The sequence below is a fragment of the Labrus bergylta genome, chromosome 2 (genome assembly GCF_963930695.1).
Source record: "Labrus bergylta chromosome 2, fLabBer1.1, whole genome shotgun sequence".
Taxonomy (NCBI): domain Eukaryota; kingdom Metazoa; phylum Chordata; class Actinopteri; order Labriformes; family Labridae; genus Labrus; species Labrus bergylta.
The window spans coordinates 13312329-13331608 of record NC_089196.1 but is presented as its reverse complement, the minus strand read 5'-3'; the positions used below and the strand labels follow the sequence as shown (position 1 = coordinate 13331608).

The following is a 19280-nucleotide window of genomic DNA, read 5'->3' as shown; positions in this document are numbered from 1 at the left end:
TACATCACTTAAAACAAATCACATTAATTTCATGACTGGGCAAGCTATTCATAGACTTTTGCACCTTATTTTACTTCATACTAAGGAGAATCATTTCATTTCTCACCTGCCAAACAGACTGTCATGCACACCGTACACAGAGCACACGCTAAGGTCTATCAGCCCTTTGGGTTTGGTGGCTCTCTTCTCGCTCTCAAAGTAGATGAGCTGAGCATCGTTTCCCTCCAGGATGAAATAAAGGTTCTTCCATCTTTTGCCTTTGCCTAAAGGTCAAAGAAGAAAAGGATAGTTTGCTATATTTATAAATACAGACTGCATTATATTATTCACAACTGAGAGAGTAGACAATGTTACACACACCTTTGTTGAACATGAGGTAGCCTTTCTTGACAATGTTTTTGTAGAAAGCGTCTTTTGTTTTCCGTCTGATAGTGTTATAAATTTCTCTCCCATCCACTGTGTCAGCAAGAACTTGTTCCTGGTGCTGCAGCAAAAAAACAAACACAACAACAATGAACATGAAGGCAATTCAAAGATCCAGCTAACACTTCAACATCTTCTTCGCTTTTTTCCTCTTTATCCAAACGGTCTAATCAAATCAAAATGGTCAGAAGCCATCCTGATAGGTCAGAAACAACACCTCAGACAAGTTCAATAACACTAGTAGACATTTGTTCATACCTGCACTGAAACTGGATCTTTCAAGTTGTAGCCCTCGACAATCTGTTCTTTCTTGTAATGGTCGATGATGTCATCAACGCTGCCAGAGAGAGGAGAGAAAAACAGGCGATTCATTAAACTTATTTTTCAAGCTAATAACTTTAAACAGGCTTTATTAGCACATCATATTTTTTATATTCTGATGTAAAAAAAGCTGTAGGCAGACAAAGTGTGAGGCTTACCTATTGTAGTACCTCCCCCCCATCATGTACTGATTGTTGGGTGTAGGGGAGATCTTAAACCTTTGGATGTTTTCATTGGTACGAAAAAAGAGGGAGTAGTCCCCAGGTGTGTTGTCTGATGGTCGCACTAGAAAACTGCACACCTGGCCGACTGTGAGGCGAGAGGGGGGAGTGGGAGAGGAAGGTTTTGGTGCAGGCTCAGCAGTACCTTTTGATAAATGGACTTTGATGTTAACAAGTTATTTCTAGCATAACGTCACAAATGATAAATAACTTTGGCTGAAAGAAAGGGAAAGAGGAATGGTACCTGTCATCAGCAGGTTATAGGCCTCTTGTTTGGTGATCTTTCCGTGATACCAGCTGCTCGAGAGATTGAACAACAGCAACAGAAGAAAAAGATTAGCTCATCAACAGAGGAAAATAATGCTATACCACCATATATTCAATCTTTCTTAAATAATCTTTTATTTATAGTGCAAAAAATGAAAAGAAGGGCTTGTATATGCCTTATATCAACGGTTCTCAACCGGTCCAGCTTAAAAGGCCCACCACCAATAACTTCATGAAAATCGTGACCCAAATTTTCAGATATTTTATTATCAGATTTATTGAATGAAAATAGTTTGACTGTTTTGACCTCTGATGGTACGAAATGTGATGGAACAAAGAGAAGGAACAAAATCAACATGTTTTAAGAGCGCTTCATAGATTTTTTTGACACCTTTTTTTTTTCCTCAGTCACATGTTTGCGACCCATCAGTTGAGAACCACTGCCTTATATAAAACAATAAATGTATTCTATCTGTTAATACGGCCCGTGGCAATCTGGCCAATTAAATTTTTCCTTGTTTCTTTTCCATTGTAGTCACTTACAGTCAAACTTAAAGTCTTGCCAAAGCTGAATGCCATGATAGGTGAGTAGACAATAGCAACTTTAACAATACAATAAAGTTGTTTTATTCTCTGCTAAAAAATATAAATATAGAAACATCATTTATAACTTAAGGGCAAAGCAAATTACATTATAAGAGAACAGAGAGGCTGAAGGAATATGTTGGAAATTATCCTGAGATAATATATTGGCTAAAAGTAGAAGAGAAAAACAACCGCTTCCACATAATCAGGTGGAGTAATAAGACGCTGCACCACAGAGAATCTGCTCTAATGAGAAAAGTTTGCATGGGAGCTTTGTCTTACGCCAACTGCATTCAAATGTTGTTTATCTTCCAGTGCAAAGTAAGACAGTTCAGAGCAAGACAACTTACACTTTTCCCTCGTGTGGATCCTCCTCCCGTCCCTGAAAAATATCAGCAACAGAAATGTGTCAGGACAACATCTCTGCTGGGCCACAGACTACAGCATGTGTGGCAAGGCTTTATATTGACATGAACGATGGCACTTTTGGTTATACTGTAGTCTCCACTCATTGCTTGGGAGACTTCACTGAGTTATATCCACAATTCATTTTGTCTTTGGGGATATCAAGCCAAATGATATCAAATAATGACAACATGTACTTTATTTTGCATCACTTACCACCTCCTCGACCAGATCCTCTACAATGAGGCCCTGTTCCTCTGTGCGAACGTTAGTCACCCACATCCAGCCATCATCCAGTTCATTGTGAACAATAAACATGTCCCCTTTCAGGAAGCTGAGAACACAGCAATCAAAGATGCGTTAAACTCTCTGCAACCTCTGTTATGAAGAGGTCATTCTGATTTAAAACCATCTTTCTTAATCACACATTTACATGGAATTTTAATTCTGAAGATGTGCGATCAGTGGCTCGTTAGCTAAAATTAAACATGATGAAACTCTGAGGAGTCTTATTTTGTGCGGGTGTAATACCAAAACATATCCAGCAGGTGTCTCTTGTGACTCGTAACATCTGAAGTGAATGTTGCATGTTTATCTACTTTGTTTAAACCTGTCAGACTCTGTCAGCATCAAGGTGAGTTTGACTTCACACAGATGTTTATTTGATTCAGTACAACAGGGATAGTTGGGATCATTATTAAGAATGCTTTCTGCTTCTGAAAGACAGGGATAAGACCGTTTTTTTTTTTTTCATCAACTCGTCAGAGGATGTGCTTTCCAAACTGGGGAAGGGCATACCTTTGACATGGTAAAAAAAGTTAAAGAGAAACAGGAAACAGGAGAAGAGACATGTTTTTATGTACAGATATACATTATACTGTACCTGATCTCATCAGTATCTGGCACTTTGGTGTATGGAAGTATGGCCCTGACTCTCCTCCTGTCTTCTACAGGCTGCAGAAACATGAACACAAAGAATGAAAGTCTCATTCTGACCTTCCAAACCCATATCCACGTTAAATCCCCCAATTATTCCATAAAATTAAGAATTCTACTACAACTCCCTCTGGGAGGTATCACACAGGGCTAAAGAAAAAGAAAAGGTAATTAGCACTAGCTTGAGCTTTGCCTTAAACAGCTCTGAATAATGCCAGGGGCAAAAAAGGGAAAAAACAGAAGAAGAAAGACATGAAAAACACTTTTATTTTAACCAAGTGACTCACCAAAGACTCAAATATTTCATCATGTTAAGGATACTATGAAAATGCTGCTGAATTTAGATATAAACACATTTAGCAGCTATTGTGTTGTTCTCACCTCTGGGGGCGCCACTGGTGATAGCAGTTTCTCTCCTTTTAGCAGACATGACACGTAGCTGTAGTAACCAATCAGATCTGATAGAGAAGAAAACCGCCTGCCACCGATGTAATAGTCCCCGCACATGGCGATTATCCTGGAGGAACACAACAAGAAGACAGCAGTTATTTAAACATCCAAGTTATTTAAACTTAGCACTTTTAGTCATAAAACAGCATCTTGTGATTTTTTCCAAAATCCTTAAACAGGAAATAAAAAGTAATATTGATGCAAAGAAGATGCAAGACAGAGTTTAAAGTTGTCCTGCTGAATATACTTAACTAAGTTTTTTGTTATTTGTGACTCTGAAGATCTTTGGAACAGTTGCATGATCAAATTAATGCTTTAAACCATATTCCATTGCAGAGCCACTAATCCTTATTCTCTGCCCATCAGTTGAGTGGATCTCTGAGGGAGGCTTTATAATAAAGCCTTCTGCACTATTACTCATTTGCTGCAGCACAATCTAAGGACATCAACCTTTTCAAGTGCAGGTGACACACAATTAACCTTGTGTTCATAATTCCTTTACAGCAGGGCTCCTTCCTTCCAGTATCAATGACATCATGGATGCACACTTAACCAATGTGAATGAAGGAGATGATGTCATTGTTCCTTTAGAAGAAGTCTGCGATTTCCCAGAGCACAGACAATTTACTTAAGATGCAAAAAAAAATCTATCTCAGCTAAATCATGCAGCAAATCTTCATTTTTGTTTTGAGGAATATGGCAGGAAAACAGCCCACACCGATTGGTTGATATCCACATACAGAATATAACAAACCAATTGAAGGGGATTAAAGATTGTAATGACTAATTTGTGATGTTATATTGACTGCAAGGTTTAAAGATCTCGTGGTAATGTTGCTAAACAAGTGTCCCGTTTCACTGCATGATTTTGGATCCACACACACGCACATTCGATGAATGAAAAGCCTTCTGCGTTACACACAAACAAACTCACATGCACATAAACAGGGTCATGGGTTTCAGCCGACACAAAGTGGTCAAGTTAAAATGCTTACTGAAGAATTAAGTTGTCACACTTTGATATTCTGTTTATAGCATAAAAAGGCCAGAGTTGTGGCTGTGCAGGTCAGTGGAAACCACTAATCAGATGCACACGTTCCCACTTTAGTATCGGCTCATCTCTGAGGTTGATCTCTCACTGCAGTGTCTGTAGCTTTCTTCTTCTCCTAGGGTTTATATGGCAGGTAATGAATAACTTCTGTAATCCCCCTACTACCCATATCTTCTATTTGTATGAATGCTGATTAACTAATCATTATGACATAGCATATCACTTTCTATTTCACCCACTAACATCACTCTACTGAGAATAAATGGGCATCAGTTCACGCCACACTAAAATATAATAGGTATGGTAGACAACTGGGACCTCTTATTTGCTCCAAATTTCCTGTGAATTACATTAGGAACAAATGGGAAATTGTTGAATGAACTAAAATGTCATACGCATTGTCCAGGTCAAGTAAGAAGAGGTCAGGAGAGGACAAATATCTAAAAAATAGCTACTTTAAACATTGTAACTAGCTTGCAACAGCCTGAACTTGGCTTTAAGTAGTCATTCACACCTACCACTGAGATCAAGTTTTTTCTTCTCTATCATACCTGAAATGGTTGACCACGTTGGTCAAACTGAGGAAAGACAGGACGAAGGAACCGGGCCGGCGGTCACTCTCCCTGATGAGGTAGCTGCCAGGGGTCCGGGCCTGGCGGAGCCGCTCCTCAGCAATGGTTCGGTCTAGCTTGCCATGGTACCACCTGAGGCAAAGAGAGAGGGAGGAAAAGACAAGATGGAGGGTTAGTTAGGACAACATATGTGTACACAAGAAACATCACATCATGCAATAACAACATTTAATATTATGACTGTAAAAAAAAAAATCTGTTGTTTTTATTTAAAAAAGTAAACTTTGACCTAATTCAAGATTTAAGGGACACAACCAACAACTTCCTGAGGTAAACATAGCTCCTAAAATATGATATTTGTTGTAAACTGAAGCCAGCAGACTACAAACACATGCTAGAGGTACAGTATGTTCAAATTGAGGCGCATACTTCAAATACACAGTGCATCCTCTTATAAAACATCTTTGGTATGATAAAGGACAGTGTCAAATTCTTTGAGCTCTTCACAGTCCAGTTTAAGAAAATAACGTAAATTAAAAATAAGGCATGATTGCAATTACAAACTATAATCATACAGAACTACATCACAACATATATTGCAATAGAGACGTTATCGTCTTCCCCAGGTTACCTCATGTCATTTGCTCTACCTAATAAATTTAAACTTCTCCGATCAGTTCTGGAAATGAATGCAAAATAAGTACATAAATAAGCAATCATTCGATACAATTCCTATTAGATAGGAAACTCCAAAACACTGTATCAGCTACTTTCATATGACCCAGACAGAATGAGCAAACTGTGTTTTATAAACAAATGAGGAGAGGAGGGAGCCTAAAAGCTTTTTTGAGTTCCCAGCCCACCATTAAGGCTTTGAAGCTTTCTGAATTAAACAGAAGCCAGAGGAACAACACTGGTTAAAGTTTCAGCAGATGAGGCTGAACTTTAACAGTTCTTGCCAGCTGGGGTAAAAAATTAACACGCTTTTCAAAATTTAGGCCACTGGTGGAGGGCAGGGACTAGAAAAAACATCCAGTGGTGAGAAGATGAATGGGGAGCTGCAGCAGCTCGTTTCTCTTGAGACCTAAAGGACTCCCATCTGGTCTGGTTCAGTCAAGATCTGCGATTATAAAGAAAACGTGACCAAGTCTGCTTTCATAAAAGTAGGCTGGAGAAGGCTTCCTGAAGAGGAGAGGAGGAGTTTAGTGTCCATAAGGGCGCTTCAGGGGGTTTGAGTGATAAGAGAATTGAAGAGGGCGATTGAGAAGAGTTGGAGAGTCGGGCCAAGCAGCCCCCAAGGGAGGAAGTAACACTGAAGGGGAAAAGAAGAGTGAAGATGAGAAGATGGAAGACTGTAAAAGCAGAGCGTAAGAAAGCAGAGAGACCCCAAATCTACTCCAACTACAGCTCTAGTTAATATGGCATCAAATGATTCAAGCTGCTTATACCCCAACAGGTCTGCACAACACACATGCAATCCTGCATGACATAAAAAGAACCAATAAGTGGGCGCCTGGCGACCTGGAGGTTAGTTAGTTAGTGTGCCCAATGTGTAGTCCTTGAAAGCGGGCAGCCTGGGTTCAAATCCCGAACTATGGATCCCATCCCACATTTTGTTACCCCTCTCTCTCAGAGTTCCGACTATCGAAAGAGGCATAAAAAGAACATTTTAACTAAGTAACAACTAAGAGACAAACTCCTGCCACTAATCATGCACAAGGGCACAAATGAAGCATAATGTCTGCAATAATATCTTACAGCCAAATCTATACACAATACAACATGAAAAACTTTACAGAGTAGGATGTCATATTAATCTAATACAGTCGCTCTCTGTTTGTAAGATATGCTGCTGTCCTTGGTAAACTTGTCCCTGGTTGGGATAGGTCATATGCTGCCAGCCTGGCCCTTTATATGTTAACATGCCCATGGCCAGACCAGGAAACCCTGGTTTAACACGTTGATATCCACTCTCATGCTTTGTATTACCTTTTAGCACAATGGCCTTGGTTAGGGATTGTGAAGCCAAACTAATGAAAAGGGCATCCTGAGTGTCTGACTCACTTTGTAGTACAGGCCTCTATGTTTTGCCTGTTCTGTGAAACAGTTAACATAAATAACAACATGTGTGGTATATCTTTCAAGTAAACTGCAGCCTTTAGGTTAAAATGTCAGGATAGCAAATTAGAGTATGGATTAGAAATCCATACTCCTGTGCCCTTAAGTCCCTATTTTGTGGTCTCAGAACAACCAGCACAACGTAACTTACTGGTGAAATTACCCGGCTAAAACCTAGTTTACAGCATGCAAAGTGTCACTCAGCTCCCTGTTTGGTGATTAATTCAACTATACTTCTTGAATATGCAGCGGGGAACAAATCAAAGTGAAGTGTATGGGGAGTGGGCTAAAATAAAAACTACAACAGCTAGAAGTTGTGTTTTAATGCTGGGTTAAATATGAGTTTAAAAAAACAACATTTGTTGTTGTTTAAGAAAAGTTGCTTGTAAAACAGTGAGCATTAAACCATACATTATAACAGGTGATTCTTACAGTATCTTTTCCAAGCCTGCGTTACGTTTTTCTTTCAGTTCATTAAATTCCTGCAGCCACTTGAAGACATCAGGACACATATGTTGATGAATCCAAAACATCCTCCTCTATCACGCTTTGCCAACCACTGTGATTTAATACAATCAACACTGGGCTAAATAATCCTACAAACTGCTGCAAACATCCGATGAACACAATCACAATCTGGACGAGCAGTCAGATATTCTGGAGAATTCATCTTCCTTTCTCATTGTTGTTGCCAAAAATAGAGCATTTCATGTTTTAGTGTTACACTAAATTAAGAAGAGCTCCATAATTTTCTGGAGCTGTTGTCATAATGCATTATAGTGATCATCAAAGCTATGTAAAAGTAATGAAACCAGAGATGTGACGATCTGAGACACATCATTATCACATCCTCCTATCCTCATTAAACCTTTTCCAGCCCTGTTGTACCAACAAGAAGCAAATGTGCTTAGAGACCAAGAAAGCAGGTGCACTGACCTAACACTGCAGACTGCAACTGAACATAAAGTGAAGTGGGACAGTGGGACATGAACTGTGGGAGCTTGTGGGAGCAGAGAAAACACAATTTCAAAGATTATTCAATAAGAAAACAGGCATTTTACCTTAAAACAACCAGCAGCACCCAGCACATGTAGAGGAAACACTACAGTGTACAAGCAAATGTGTAAATTAGGAATTCTGTGTTTTTGATTACATCCCTCATTCATAAGTGAAGCTAAGCTAAACAATGTTCATATAAAGTGGTGAACTTCCTGAGGCTGTGCTGACAGACAGGCTGCTTCTGTGGTGTTTTAATCAGCTAACCTATTCTGCGCTGCTAACAGTTACAGGCTAACGAATCAAAACAGTAACAGATGTCGTTTGCTATAAAACAAAAAGAGCTTTCCACCACAAACAGTCTAAATAAGTGTTACCAAGTATAACATTTGTAATTTAACTTTAAATAAAATGTAAAATATTAGAACAGAGGCAACATAACAGACGAGAAAGCAGTGGTGTCAAATGTCTCAGATTTGATATCAAACTTCATTCATTTGGGTTAATCAAACTTTTTTCACATTTCTAAACTTTGGCCTGTGTCAAAGCAGCGATGAGACAAGAATCTAGACATCTCTATCCTGAATGCTTCTTCACAAGTTAATAATTACCAAGGTACAGTTGACACAATGGAGACTAGCAGCCTTCTGTACATGTTGAACAATTCACAGCAGAAGAATCTGCAGAGACATTTCTGAAAACTAAAAAAAGGATATTTGTTTGCATAGTTTCTTTTAAGACAGGATTCATGATGTTCATTTTGTTGTGTTGTTGAATTGAACAGGTAGGTTAAATACATTTTAGTCTCTTTTCTCACATGCATTTTACTCCAGTGTTCATTTTCAGTATTAGATTTTCATCCAGAATGTATTATCAGTCTTCAGCTCAAACAAAGTCTCAACATGTCAGGCATAGCTGCTGCTTTTGGATGTTGTCCACAGGTCATCAAACGTAAAACATGTCTTACGAACTTGGTACTCCTCTGTTACGTGACAAAAAGCTTCTAAAAACACATCTGTAGACCGGCCTTCTTAAGATTCTCCATGTTTGCATTGTTTTGGTGTGTTTACTGTTGTGTTTAATGACAATTTGTCTTTTGTTGCTGTACTAATGAAGCACTAGTGCAGTGCCTTGAGGTTGTCTGTATTATTTAGAGAGCATTGTTGTTTTAGTTTGCCATGCTTGTAAAACAGACATCCCCAACAGCCTATAACTTCACCGGATGAATTTAAGTGTTAAGTTTTTCTTTTTTTTTACTTCACACTTTAATACATAGCTTTGTAAAAAAAACAAAAAACAAGTTAACATTTTCTCTATCTTTATGTTTGTGCTTTACTATTTATTTTTGTTAACGATACCTTGCTTGCTGGCTTGTAATGTGAGTCAGTAAACACACTAGGAAGGGTGTTAAGATCAACACACTATGAGCACAAGCCATGACAGCAGTGATATAATTCAGTGCTACGATCTGCTTGAGGAATGCCCCGTCATGTCAGTACATGACCACCAAGCAGCACAGTGATATCCTGTCTTTCTCCACTACCAACACTCACCTAAAAAAAAAAAAAGGTTATTATCCGTGCACAAAGTTATCCCACAATCGGGCTTACTTATAAAAATGTATCAAAATTGAGTATGCACAGATCTTAATGCATCTTATGTATACAGTAACAGTACTTCCTATACTAACCAGGTCACAGCTATCTGCAAACGCCTCACCAAAATACCCCAGTGCCCACATCCTGCTCATCATTTTCACACAGGACTGATGTAGTGACTTCATCGTGATACAAGAGCCATTTCAGCTGTTCCTGTGAGCACACAAGTTACTAGGTTAAGTTAGAATCATAGTTGAGCTAACTGTGTCATGCTGTCAAGAACAATAATACTGCACTCCACTGCTGAAATCGAACATGCCCGAGCCGAGGGAGCTTGGGCAAGATGCCAAAATAATGAGCTTAGGCTCCAACAAACAGCAGTATGATTTATTGTGTATACAATCCTTCCAGCTATGTTTTAAAGCTGAAATTCTTAAAAATGTGACATCAAAAAAGCTCTGACAGGACAGGAGTGACATACTGTTTGCAGATTATGCTTGTAGTGAGACACATAAACCCTAGCTGTGAATTTCTAGCACTTCACAGCTTGATTTAAAAAAGGGCAACCTGTGGAAACAGGAAGCGAAAAATCATTTTTTTTCTATTCTTCATGAAATAACAAATTGTTACAGATATACCGAGAAACTACGAGGTGGTGAAAAACTGTGTCCTTTGAAAAATGTTTCATACTAGAATAAGACAATACTCTTACTGAATAAAGCAGAGGCAATTGTTCCCCAATACTGAGAAAGTAATGTAGTTTACCTAGATGAATATGTAAATAATATTATCATGTTCTTCAATCAAATTGTTTTATTTTGGAGCTGACACAACAAGCTGTAGTGTGAAAGTACAGAAAAAAATATGTGAGAGCATATCATGAATGTATATAATTGATTTTGTAATTAAATGATCCATAGCTGCTTCATACAAACATGTTTTATACAGCAATATAAATAAATTGTGGCAATATAAATGAACACAGGCTTAAACAGCATAAGCTGCTTGCATTGTTCAGGTCATAAAAGTGCACTCAACTCATGGTTATTGTATTTCACACAGCACTCAAAGACAGCTCAACCAGCATGTGGTATGCTCCCCTTAGGAATAATTAGGTAATTATACATGGATTTAGGAAGTGACCAACAATCATATCCTAACATTCATCTAAATAGGAACAAAACTGTCTGTAGTACGTTCTAAAATGAAGGATATTTAAAAGATTCTAGGCAGGGTGTTTAATAATAAGTGGGAATCTTTGTTAAAATTAAGCAGAAGTTGAAGCAATGACAAGCTACAGTTTGAAAAGGTCACCACTCTCTGGAAAGATTTTGTGCTCAAATCGAGGTCACCACATATTCTTCAGACCAAAATCATTCAACCCTAACTTTAAAAAAAAGTAAACGATAGAGTATACTGGGTCAGACTTTAGCATTTAATGAACCTCAGTAAATGAATTGCTGGAGCAGTTGTACATCCTCTATTCTTAAAAAGCCAATAATAAAAACTAAAGTTAGTGCTATTCTATTGTATTTAGACCTCTGTCTATAAAAAAAACAATATAACTAACTCTTTCCCCCAAACAGCTAGAGCCACATCTCTGTGGGCAATAAGAAAAATGACATAGGATTGCTGTGACCATAGTGAGTTGTATCTAAATCCTCTGTTTATATGTCTGTCTCTCATTACGCTCTTCCTCCGCGGCTTATGTCTCTCGTCTTCATCCCTTTCTGTCCTTATGGATGCAGCTGTGCTTAAACATCTCCACAATTCCACTGCCAGCGCACTGTCAGCCCTCATCAGTATCAAAAAGTAATGGAAAATTGCATTACTGTACAATAGCAATGCTCACTTTCTATAGGGGCACATGTTTTCTAGACACAAACCGCATAGCGAACACCCTTCTTACAACTTAATACCCCCTTAAGCTGTCTCTGTATCTTAACATATAGTTACACATGTAACATGACCTTTCCTGACTTCCATTTGTCATGTCGGGTAATTATGTGATTCAACTAATCTGGTACATTATACTTCATGTTAAACTATCATTTTAACACTTTTCTGATGCATACACATACAAAATGAAAACAACATCCAAAAGGTTGATAAGCTGGGGTTGTCACTTGTTTCCAGAGAGGCAAGGAAGGAGTTTCAGGTTAATTTGATGATCCACTTACGCTGAGTTTGCCCTCTGCTGCATCTCCCTCCTTTATCCAATAATCTCACAAGGTGCACCCACTCCAATGATACTGCAGCCGGCCAGGCAAAAAAGGGGAACTCCAACGTGGAAAGCAGCACAAAGGCAGCTCTAAATCCATATAAGTCATGATGATGTGACCCTTCTTTTGCCCTGATACAGTCATCTCCTGTTTCTAGGCTCAATGAGCAAAATCCTTGTAAGTAAGATGAGCAGGAGGAAACGGAGATGAAGCCTGACAGCCCACATGCATTTAGGCGCCGTAACTAATTTAAGGGAAATTTAAGGATTATTTCTGGTTCCATTATCGCGTAGGTGCTGTCCCGAAGAAGTTGATCGGAGTCTGAAGCAATCTGCCTCCCAGTAGTCTTTGCTTTCATCTCATCCTGCACTGACTCTCTCTTTTTTATCCTTCTCTCTTTCTCTCTCATAAAGCCTTGCATCATGAGCGTGAGCGTGCTGCCTACTGGGGTTTTGAAGCAGTGGGACAGAAAGGGAAGGGAGTGGTCTCTTTCAAACACAGAAAACTGCGAGAATACATATTTATGCACTGTCAATGAATGCTGCCATTAAGACCTGTATTAATGAAATCCATTCACACAAACGTTTTATGCTGCTTCAAGCAATGATTGTAGATTTTTCAGCACATGACGACATGAGCCTCTTTGGACGCCAGATTTTCAATGATATTTTAATCCCACCAACACACAGAACTCTTTAAGTAAATGATCGAACACAAGAAATTTCAATGTTAACACAACATGTGCACTTACCAAGCTGCAGCCAAAAGACTGCTTTTCAAATTGTGTAATTATGTTTGTGCTATTGAGCCTCGTAAATGGAAATAGAATAAGTTAAAGAGCTGTAGAAAGCCTGACAGCATCTGTGCATCAGTTTTGCTTTGTATGTGATGAACTGCCACAGCTTGTTACCTCAGCCTGGGCAGGAGAGTGACAGCACACGGGGTTCGACTTTAACTGTACAGATGGAGAGATGATAACGAGTCATCCATGCATCTCCAGCCTCATTCAGCCTGAACCAACCACCATCATTTTAAAGGCCAGACAGACACACAGGGACCAAAGCAGGCATCTCTGCTTTCCTGTTGTGAATCAGCTACCCTGAAATAACATCATTACATCAGTGAAAATATGCTTCACTGTCATCTACCCATAAAATAATCCTCCTGTGTGCTTTGACTTTTACAAGCAGGTGTTTAGTAACAACATTTGCTTCCTGTAGAATTTAAACCAAAATGTATCATCAAACTTAAAATTTACAAGCGATAGACAGCACAGAATGAACAAGCTTCCGACTGTGCTGCTTCACAACTTAGAATGCTTTGCCAAAACTTTTAAAGAAATCCCTCTTCTTTACCTGTGTAGGAAGTCTGTGTAACTGTCGAGCTTGATTCTTAGCACCCACTCTAACTTTTTCTACACAACGAAAAGCCACCTTATTCTTCAGCACAACTAACCAACTCATTCAATTAATAAAAACCTGGGTATTGTCGAACACGACTGAAATGCTCCTGAGGATCCCGTTAAGGCCACAATGAGAGGCTCAGAAGTCTTGAAAACAGGATGCACAAGAGAAAAGGCAGGGCAGTGTGGGTATTGGAAGGGCATGACAGGACATTGCATAACACATTGAAAATGCATGGAAACCATAAGCTTGGGCTTATCAATGCACAGCACCAAGCTTACACTAATAAAAGTGGAACTGGTATGTTAATCAATTGTGCTAGTAAACCAAGTCTACAGTGTGTGCATCCTTGGCTAAATTAGTCAAGAGACAGAGTTTCATAGTCCATGAAGTTTTCTAGCCAAGGTACTGCAATAATTTCAAAAATGTGTGGCAGGAAATTACAGGATTAATGCTAATTGCAAGGTTCACCAACAGTCATCAAAAGTGTGTAATGATTGATCCAATCCCATTAATAAACCGCTGCTTTGTTATGAAGTGCTGTAACATTTTAGCCAAAAGAACAATCTCCCTCAGGGAATAACCCAGTTCTGTTATGCGACATGATCCTTGTGCCATTTCTGACTTCCATTGTCTGTGCCACCCGTCACAAAGTGCAACAAGGTAGCATGGATAGTCAATTAACATTGCAGTTACAGATATGGTTCCTACACCAACTGCTAAATCTGGTAAACTCATTCACATCGCCACTGATCTTCAAATCCAACTTTTCTTTTCCCTTTTACTCCTTCCTCCAACCACCCACCTTCTGAGGGAAACCCTTTATGACTCAAAATCCTCTCTAATCTTCGTGGAAACTCAAAATCAACGACCTGTTTCTTAGCGTGCTGTTTGTTTAAGCTCAGGCACTGGGCTTCAGATTTCTGATGGCAGCAGGAACGTGCACTGTTTTGCCACCTCACAACTCCACTTGTCTCATGTTTACCTACAATCAATGTGAAATTCTTATTGCAGAGCTGCAGCCATTGTTCATGAATGAAACAGTGTTGTACAGAGGTGTGAATGAATGTGACTGTTATTTGTATCTCTAACACTTGCCCTCCACAGCTCTCTGCAAGAGTGCCAAGTTTAGTTTTCACAGTCACTGTGCAACACACAGTGGGACCCATTCCAAAACTGTGGAAGTTTTCCACCATCACTCCTCCTAGATGCACTTCACAGACTGTTAACATTACTCAAAGGAATACAAGAAGAGTCTTGGAGCCAAATTACAGAAGGCCTACACGGCTAGCTACACAGCTGAATGGGCAAAGTGAGATTCAGAATCATTCAGGGTGTTCAGCTGTGAATGTAACACTCATTTGTGCCAATCGGAGATTTGCCCCTGGCATATGCTATAATGGGAACAGTAAGAAAATGTGCGTCATGAAAAACTAATGTATACATGTCATACATTAGACATACACTGGCGGTTTACAAACACAATGTGACACAAGATAAGTTGATTTTATGCCATAAGACATAGCCATGAGTTTATTGCCTCAAGGCCAGAGCTTTAGCAATGCTCATGACTGGGATGGATTTTGCCTGAATCCCTGTATTGGGATTAGCCTTCATTTACAGGATAGTACCTCAAGATGAGACAGTGACCTCTCAGAAGATCTGCCCTTGTCCATCACAGTGGGTCAGTGGCACATCCTTAAGGAGGAACAGACAGTCTCCTTAACTGGGTCATCTTTGCAGGGCAAAGGAAGAACCTTATATCTTGTCTGTTCTCAAGAGGCACCCACTTCCAGACAAGAGGATGAATGACGGCTATATGTCCGGATGTTAAAAGACCCTGTTACTGGCCTTACTTATATTGTCAATGGGAGGTGTTCTCGTGAGCAAAACACACATATGTATGTTTATTACTTGTCTTAATGTTCATTGATAACAGTTAAATATTCTATCAAAAAATGTAAGCTTTGAATTCTTTTAGTTTTACTTCAGCATATATTTACAGCTATACATCCTTTACTTTGATATGATAAAAGTGTAGGCGTCGTCTTCTTGCATCAACTTTATAACAACTATTAGGGAAGTTGCAGGCCAATAAAAAACAGAAACTGTACAGAAATGCGGTCCAGTTTTCCGGTGCATCATCACCACTTCAAGCAATTCACAAAACCACAAACACGAAATAGATGAAAAGCTTGCGTTGTGCATAAGCCTTACGCAACTTGGCTGTGTAATACATCTCAGAGGTGGGCTGCTTTAGAAAGTGATTCTTTTTTACTCTCACCAGTGTGTTACGTTGTGTGTTAGTGATTGTGGCAGAGAAACATTTGACAACAAGTCTGTCATTGTTAATCATGCAGGACCAAAGAAAATCAATGGCATTCATGCACAAGTGACAACTGTTCCACGGCCTCACAGAAAAACCTGCAAGTTGATAAACTGAAATCTAAGTGGAAACCAATAAGGAAGTCGGTCTTCCCTTGGGAAAAATACTTCTTCCACAGTTGTATTATATGAAAAAACACATGATTCTAGTGCTTAGAAATGAATCTAATTTAGGGTTGTTTGTACATTACCAGCACAGGCAAGACTGGTGATAGGCTGGCCTTCCCCTTCCTCTGTAATCTGACAGGGAGATATAGGGTGGCTCCTAAAATAAAAGCTGAATCCACACTCCAGGCCCAGTCACTTTCAGATTTTACAGTATGAGAGCCAGAAATGACAAATCTCAGCAGCTCTCTAATGAGACTTTAACAAATGGGATGGCTGTATTTAGGTTATTACAATACCAGTAGATATGCATTTGGACATGTGCCTTTGTGCATGCCTGATAAATTCATACACATTCTTATAATAAGGGATGCTTACGAAAGTACAATTATTAATGTGCATTCAATCCAAAAAGGTTGACAAAGAGCCTGCTATACGCTTCGTTTGACTTTAATCACAAACAATATTTCTAACACAATGTCCATTTAGGCAAAAGACTGTAAATTGGCTATTAGCAGACAATTGTTCAGCAAAGAAGCAACACTGAATTTCCCTTTAAATTGATTTACATCTACCAATATAAGGCAGTGTTTCGGAAAATAATTAGGATAGTATTGAGATGACATACAAGCCTTGTATGCTAGTATGACACTACTTATCAAGGTCCGCCAAAGAAAAATGTATTTCCTCTTCTTTATTACAAATGTTTATGATGTTAGAAGGTTAATATAAGCTGTTCAATAAATCTAAATCCAATTGATTGACACATAGTATTAAAACAAATGAAAGGGGGTTATTTGTACATCCCTTGAATACAATTTATCCATACATAAATAACACCCCTTCTTAAACTAAAGTCTAAAGAATTAGTTATTTTGTGCAGAGCCCAAGATTCATACATGTCCAAACTATACACTGACCTCACTCAGGCCTGCAGTGAGCCGGATTCATCTTCTGAATCGTCAACACTAAAAAGATCTTCTTGTATATATTTAATTATCTATAGTCAAGCTTATCAGCTGATTTCTTTATGCACAAAAGCTTACTTAATTTTTTAACCTGAACTAGGCAGTTTTGCTGTTATATGACTGAGTGAGGCTTTTTAAGTGTCTGGTATCTAACTTCTTACATGTTATCCAAAATAATACTGGTAGTAATGCACAATATGTTGTGTAATAATTTTAAACCATTTGTTGAAACATTGTAAAAAAAAAAAAAAAAAAAAGATCCAGAGCAAAAATAGTTATAACATAGATATAACATGTTAGCTTTATTAGTTGATGAATCATCAAATAGAGTACTTCTTTACAATATTTTCAAACCAACTAATCACTTGGTCTGTGCTGTGAGAATAACTCAAATCCTTTGTTTAAACTGCTTCCCTGGAAGAATAAGATGCACTTCAGTATACTGAATGTCCTTTAATATTTGATCATTGCTAAATCAATTATTGATCAGGAAAAACAGACATTAGAACTGCCCTGTGGGGGTTTCAACAAAAATGTGATTGTTTAATCAAATTAGGACTCAATGGATCATCAAACTGCACATTCCTTTACAAATTTTACATGCTCAGAGACGGCTTGACTCTTCCAAAAGTTCCACTTGGCAATGCAAAAGAAAAACAGTGAGTGTGTGTGTGTTACTAAATAGTAATAACTTAATGTGCAACAGTGTTGGTAATTGTCTGATAACCACTAACCTCTATTATTGTCTTGTGTCATTTGTGCCTTTGTATTTTGTCTTTCTCTTACCTGCCTAGGGACAACAGATGGAAACTAGCACTTCTGCTATAATCTGGCATTCAGCTGTAATTGTTACAGCTGTTCATTAATATGCACTGTCCCTAACAAGTAAATAAATACATTTTAAAAATGAAAGCTGTGAACGTGCAAGAGTTCACACTTAGTCATGTTGGGACCTCAAGTGTTTATCAGCAAGAAGGACGTGAACTCAACAAGTTGTAAGGTGTAGTATTTTTTTGACTAGGTGTATACTCACTGGTTCGTAGGAGGTGCAGAGAGGGGGAATACCACCTCTTCTTCTTCGTATTCCGGTCCATCCTGCAAGTCGCTCTCATCCACAGTGCCACTGAGCCCCCCACAGCCTGGTGGGGGAGGAGGTGGTGGAGGCAGTGGGGGGAAGGCAGTGGGTCCATCCGGGCCTGTTGATGTGGGTGAAATCCGACTTACTGGACCCTCCGAAGTGGGAGAGCTGCAAACGCTGCCCACGGTCCCTGAGGTTGTTCCTTGGAAAGCTGAGTGTCCACCTCCTGCTCCGCCACTCCCTGTAGCGGACAGCACTGGCCCGGTCACGTCCCCGCCAGACACGGGATAGACCATACTCATGTCAGGAAGCGAGTCCGGAGAGGTGTTTGAATTTTGACGGAGGGCCGGTGTCGGTCCTTGTCCCAAGTCGGTCACACGCACTCTGCTCGGTTTGGGATAGTAGGGGAAAGGGGCCGTCTCCGGGCCTCCTCCGCCTGCCACCCCTGTCCCCGCGGTGACCGAGCCCGTATCCTCACTGCTGACCTCCGCAGCCATCATATTCACCAAATACGTAGAGGGGAAAAAGTCCAGAAGGGAACCTGCCCTTCCCCTCTGTTCTTACAACACTCCGTCAGTGTTTTGGGCTTCTGGAGAGACAACAACAAAAGTTTCTCAAAAAAAAAAAAACGCGTTCAGCTAAGCCCCAGCTAACGTTAGCCGCCAAGCTAACTTAGCTTACTAGCCCAGCTAACGCTAAGCAGCTCCCGAGACACTTGATGAGTTCTTCCTCGCTATGTCTTCATCGTTTCCTGAGTTAAAAGTTCACAACAAATACTCTCGTGTAAACTAACTATAGTAACGTTAACAAAAAAAATAATGTTAAATCACCAATATTTCCTGTTTTATCTGCTCGGACTTTACCCACGGCACCAGGCGGACCACTTGTCGGGGAGTGTTGTTTTATTGTCACTGTTGTGTGTAACCCTCGTCTGTCTTTTTTTTTTTTTTTTTTTTTTTTTCTTCCAGTGTTGTTGTTGTTTTCTTTTCTTGAGAGTTTTCTCCAGCACGTCAAAAATACATCCCACAAACGTCCCGGTTCCTGTCAACCAAGTTCCCAGAAAAAACGTATGTTGCGAACTACCGTGGACCACAGTGAATTATTGTTACGCATGTAAGCTAAGTTCGCCTTTATTTCTAGGTTTCAGGGCTGGTGGCTTGCCCGCCGCCGCTGCTG

At 39.4% G+C, this 19280-nt stretch overlaps 1 protein-coding gene across 3 annotated transcripts in view; it reads right to left on the bottom strand.

The window, feature by feature from the left end:
- rasa1a (RAS p21 protein activator (GTPase activating protein) 1a) overlaps nt 1-19267 on the bottom strand; it is a 26426-nt gene extending 7159 nt beyond the window's left edge. The window contains exons 1-11 of one of the 3 annotated variants that reach the window (XM_020657352.3): nt 18060-19267; nt 5211-5363; nt 3540-3675; nt 3106-3176; nt 2439-2556; nt 2168-2199; nt 1210-1262; nt 903-1110; nt 682-760; nt 361-484; nt 107-263 (exon numbers count right to left, since the gene is read on the bottom strand). In XM_020657352.3, coding sequence (XP_020513008.2) covers nt 107-263; nt 361-484; nt 682-760; nt 903-1110; nt 1210-1262; nt 2168-2199; nt 2439-2556; nt 3106-3176; nt 3540-3675; nt 5211-5363; nt 18060-18604 — 1676 coding nt within the window. In that variant the 5' untranslated portion in view covers nt 18605-19267. Of the gene's footprint in view, nt 1-106; nt 264-360; nt 485-681; nt 761-902; nt 1111-1209; nt 1263-2167; nt 2200-2438; nt 2557-3105; nt 3177-3539; nt 3676-5210; nt 5364-12123; nt 12162-18059 lie in introns of those variants that run through there. The other 2 variants (XM_020657372.3, XM_065965196.1) reach the window with 2 other exon arrangements.
- Nucleotides 19268-19280: the final 13 nt, after the last annotated feature.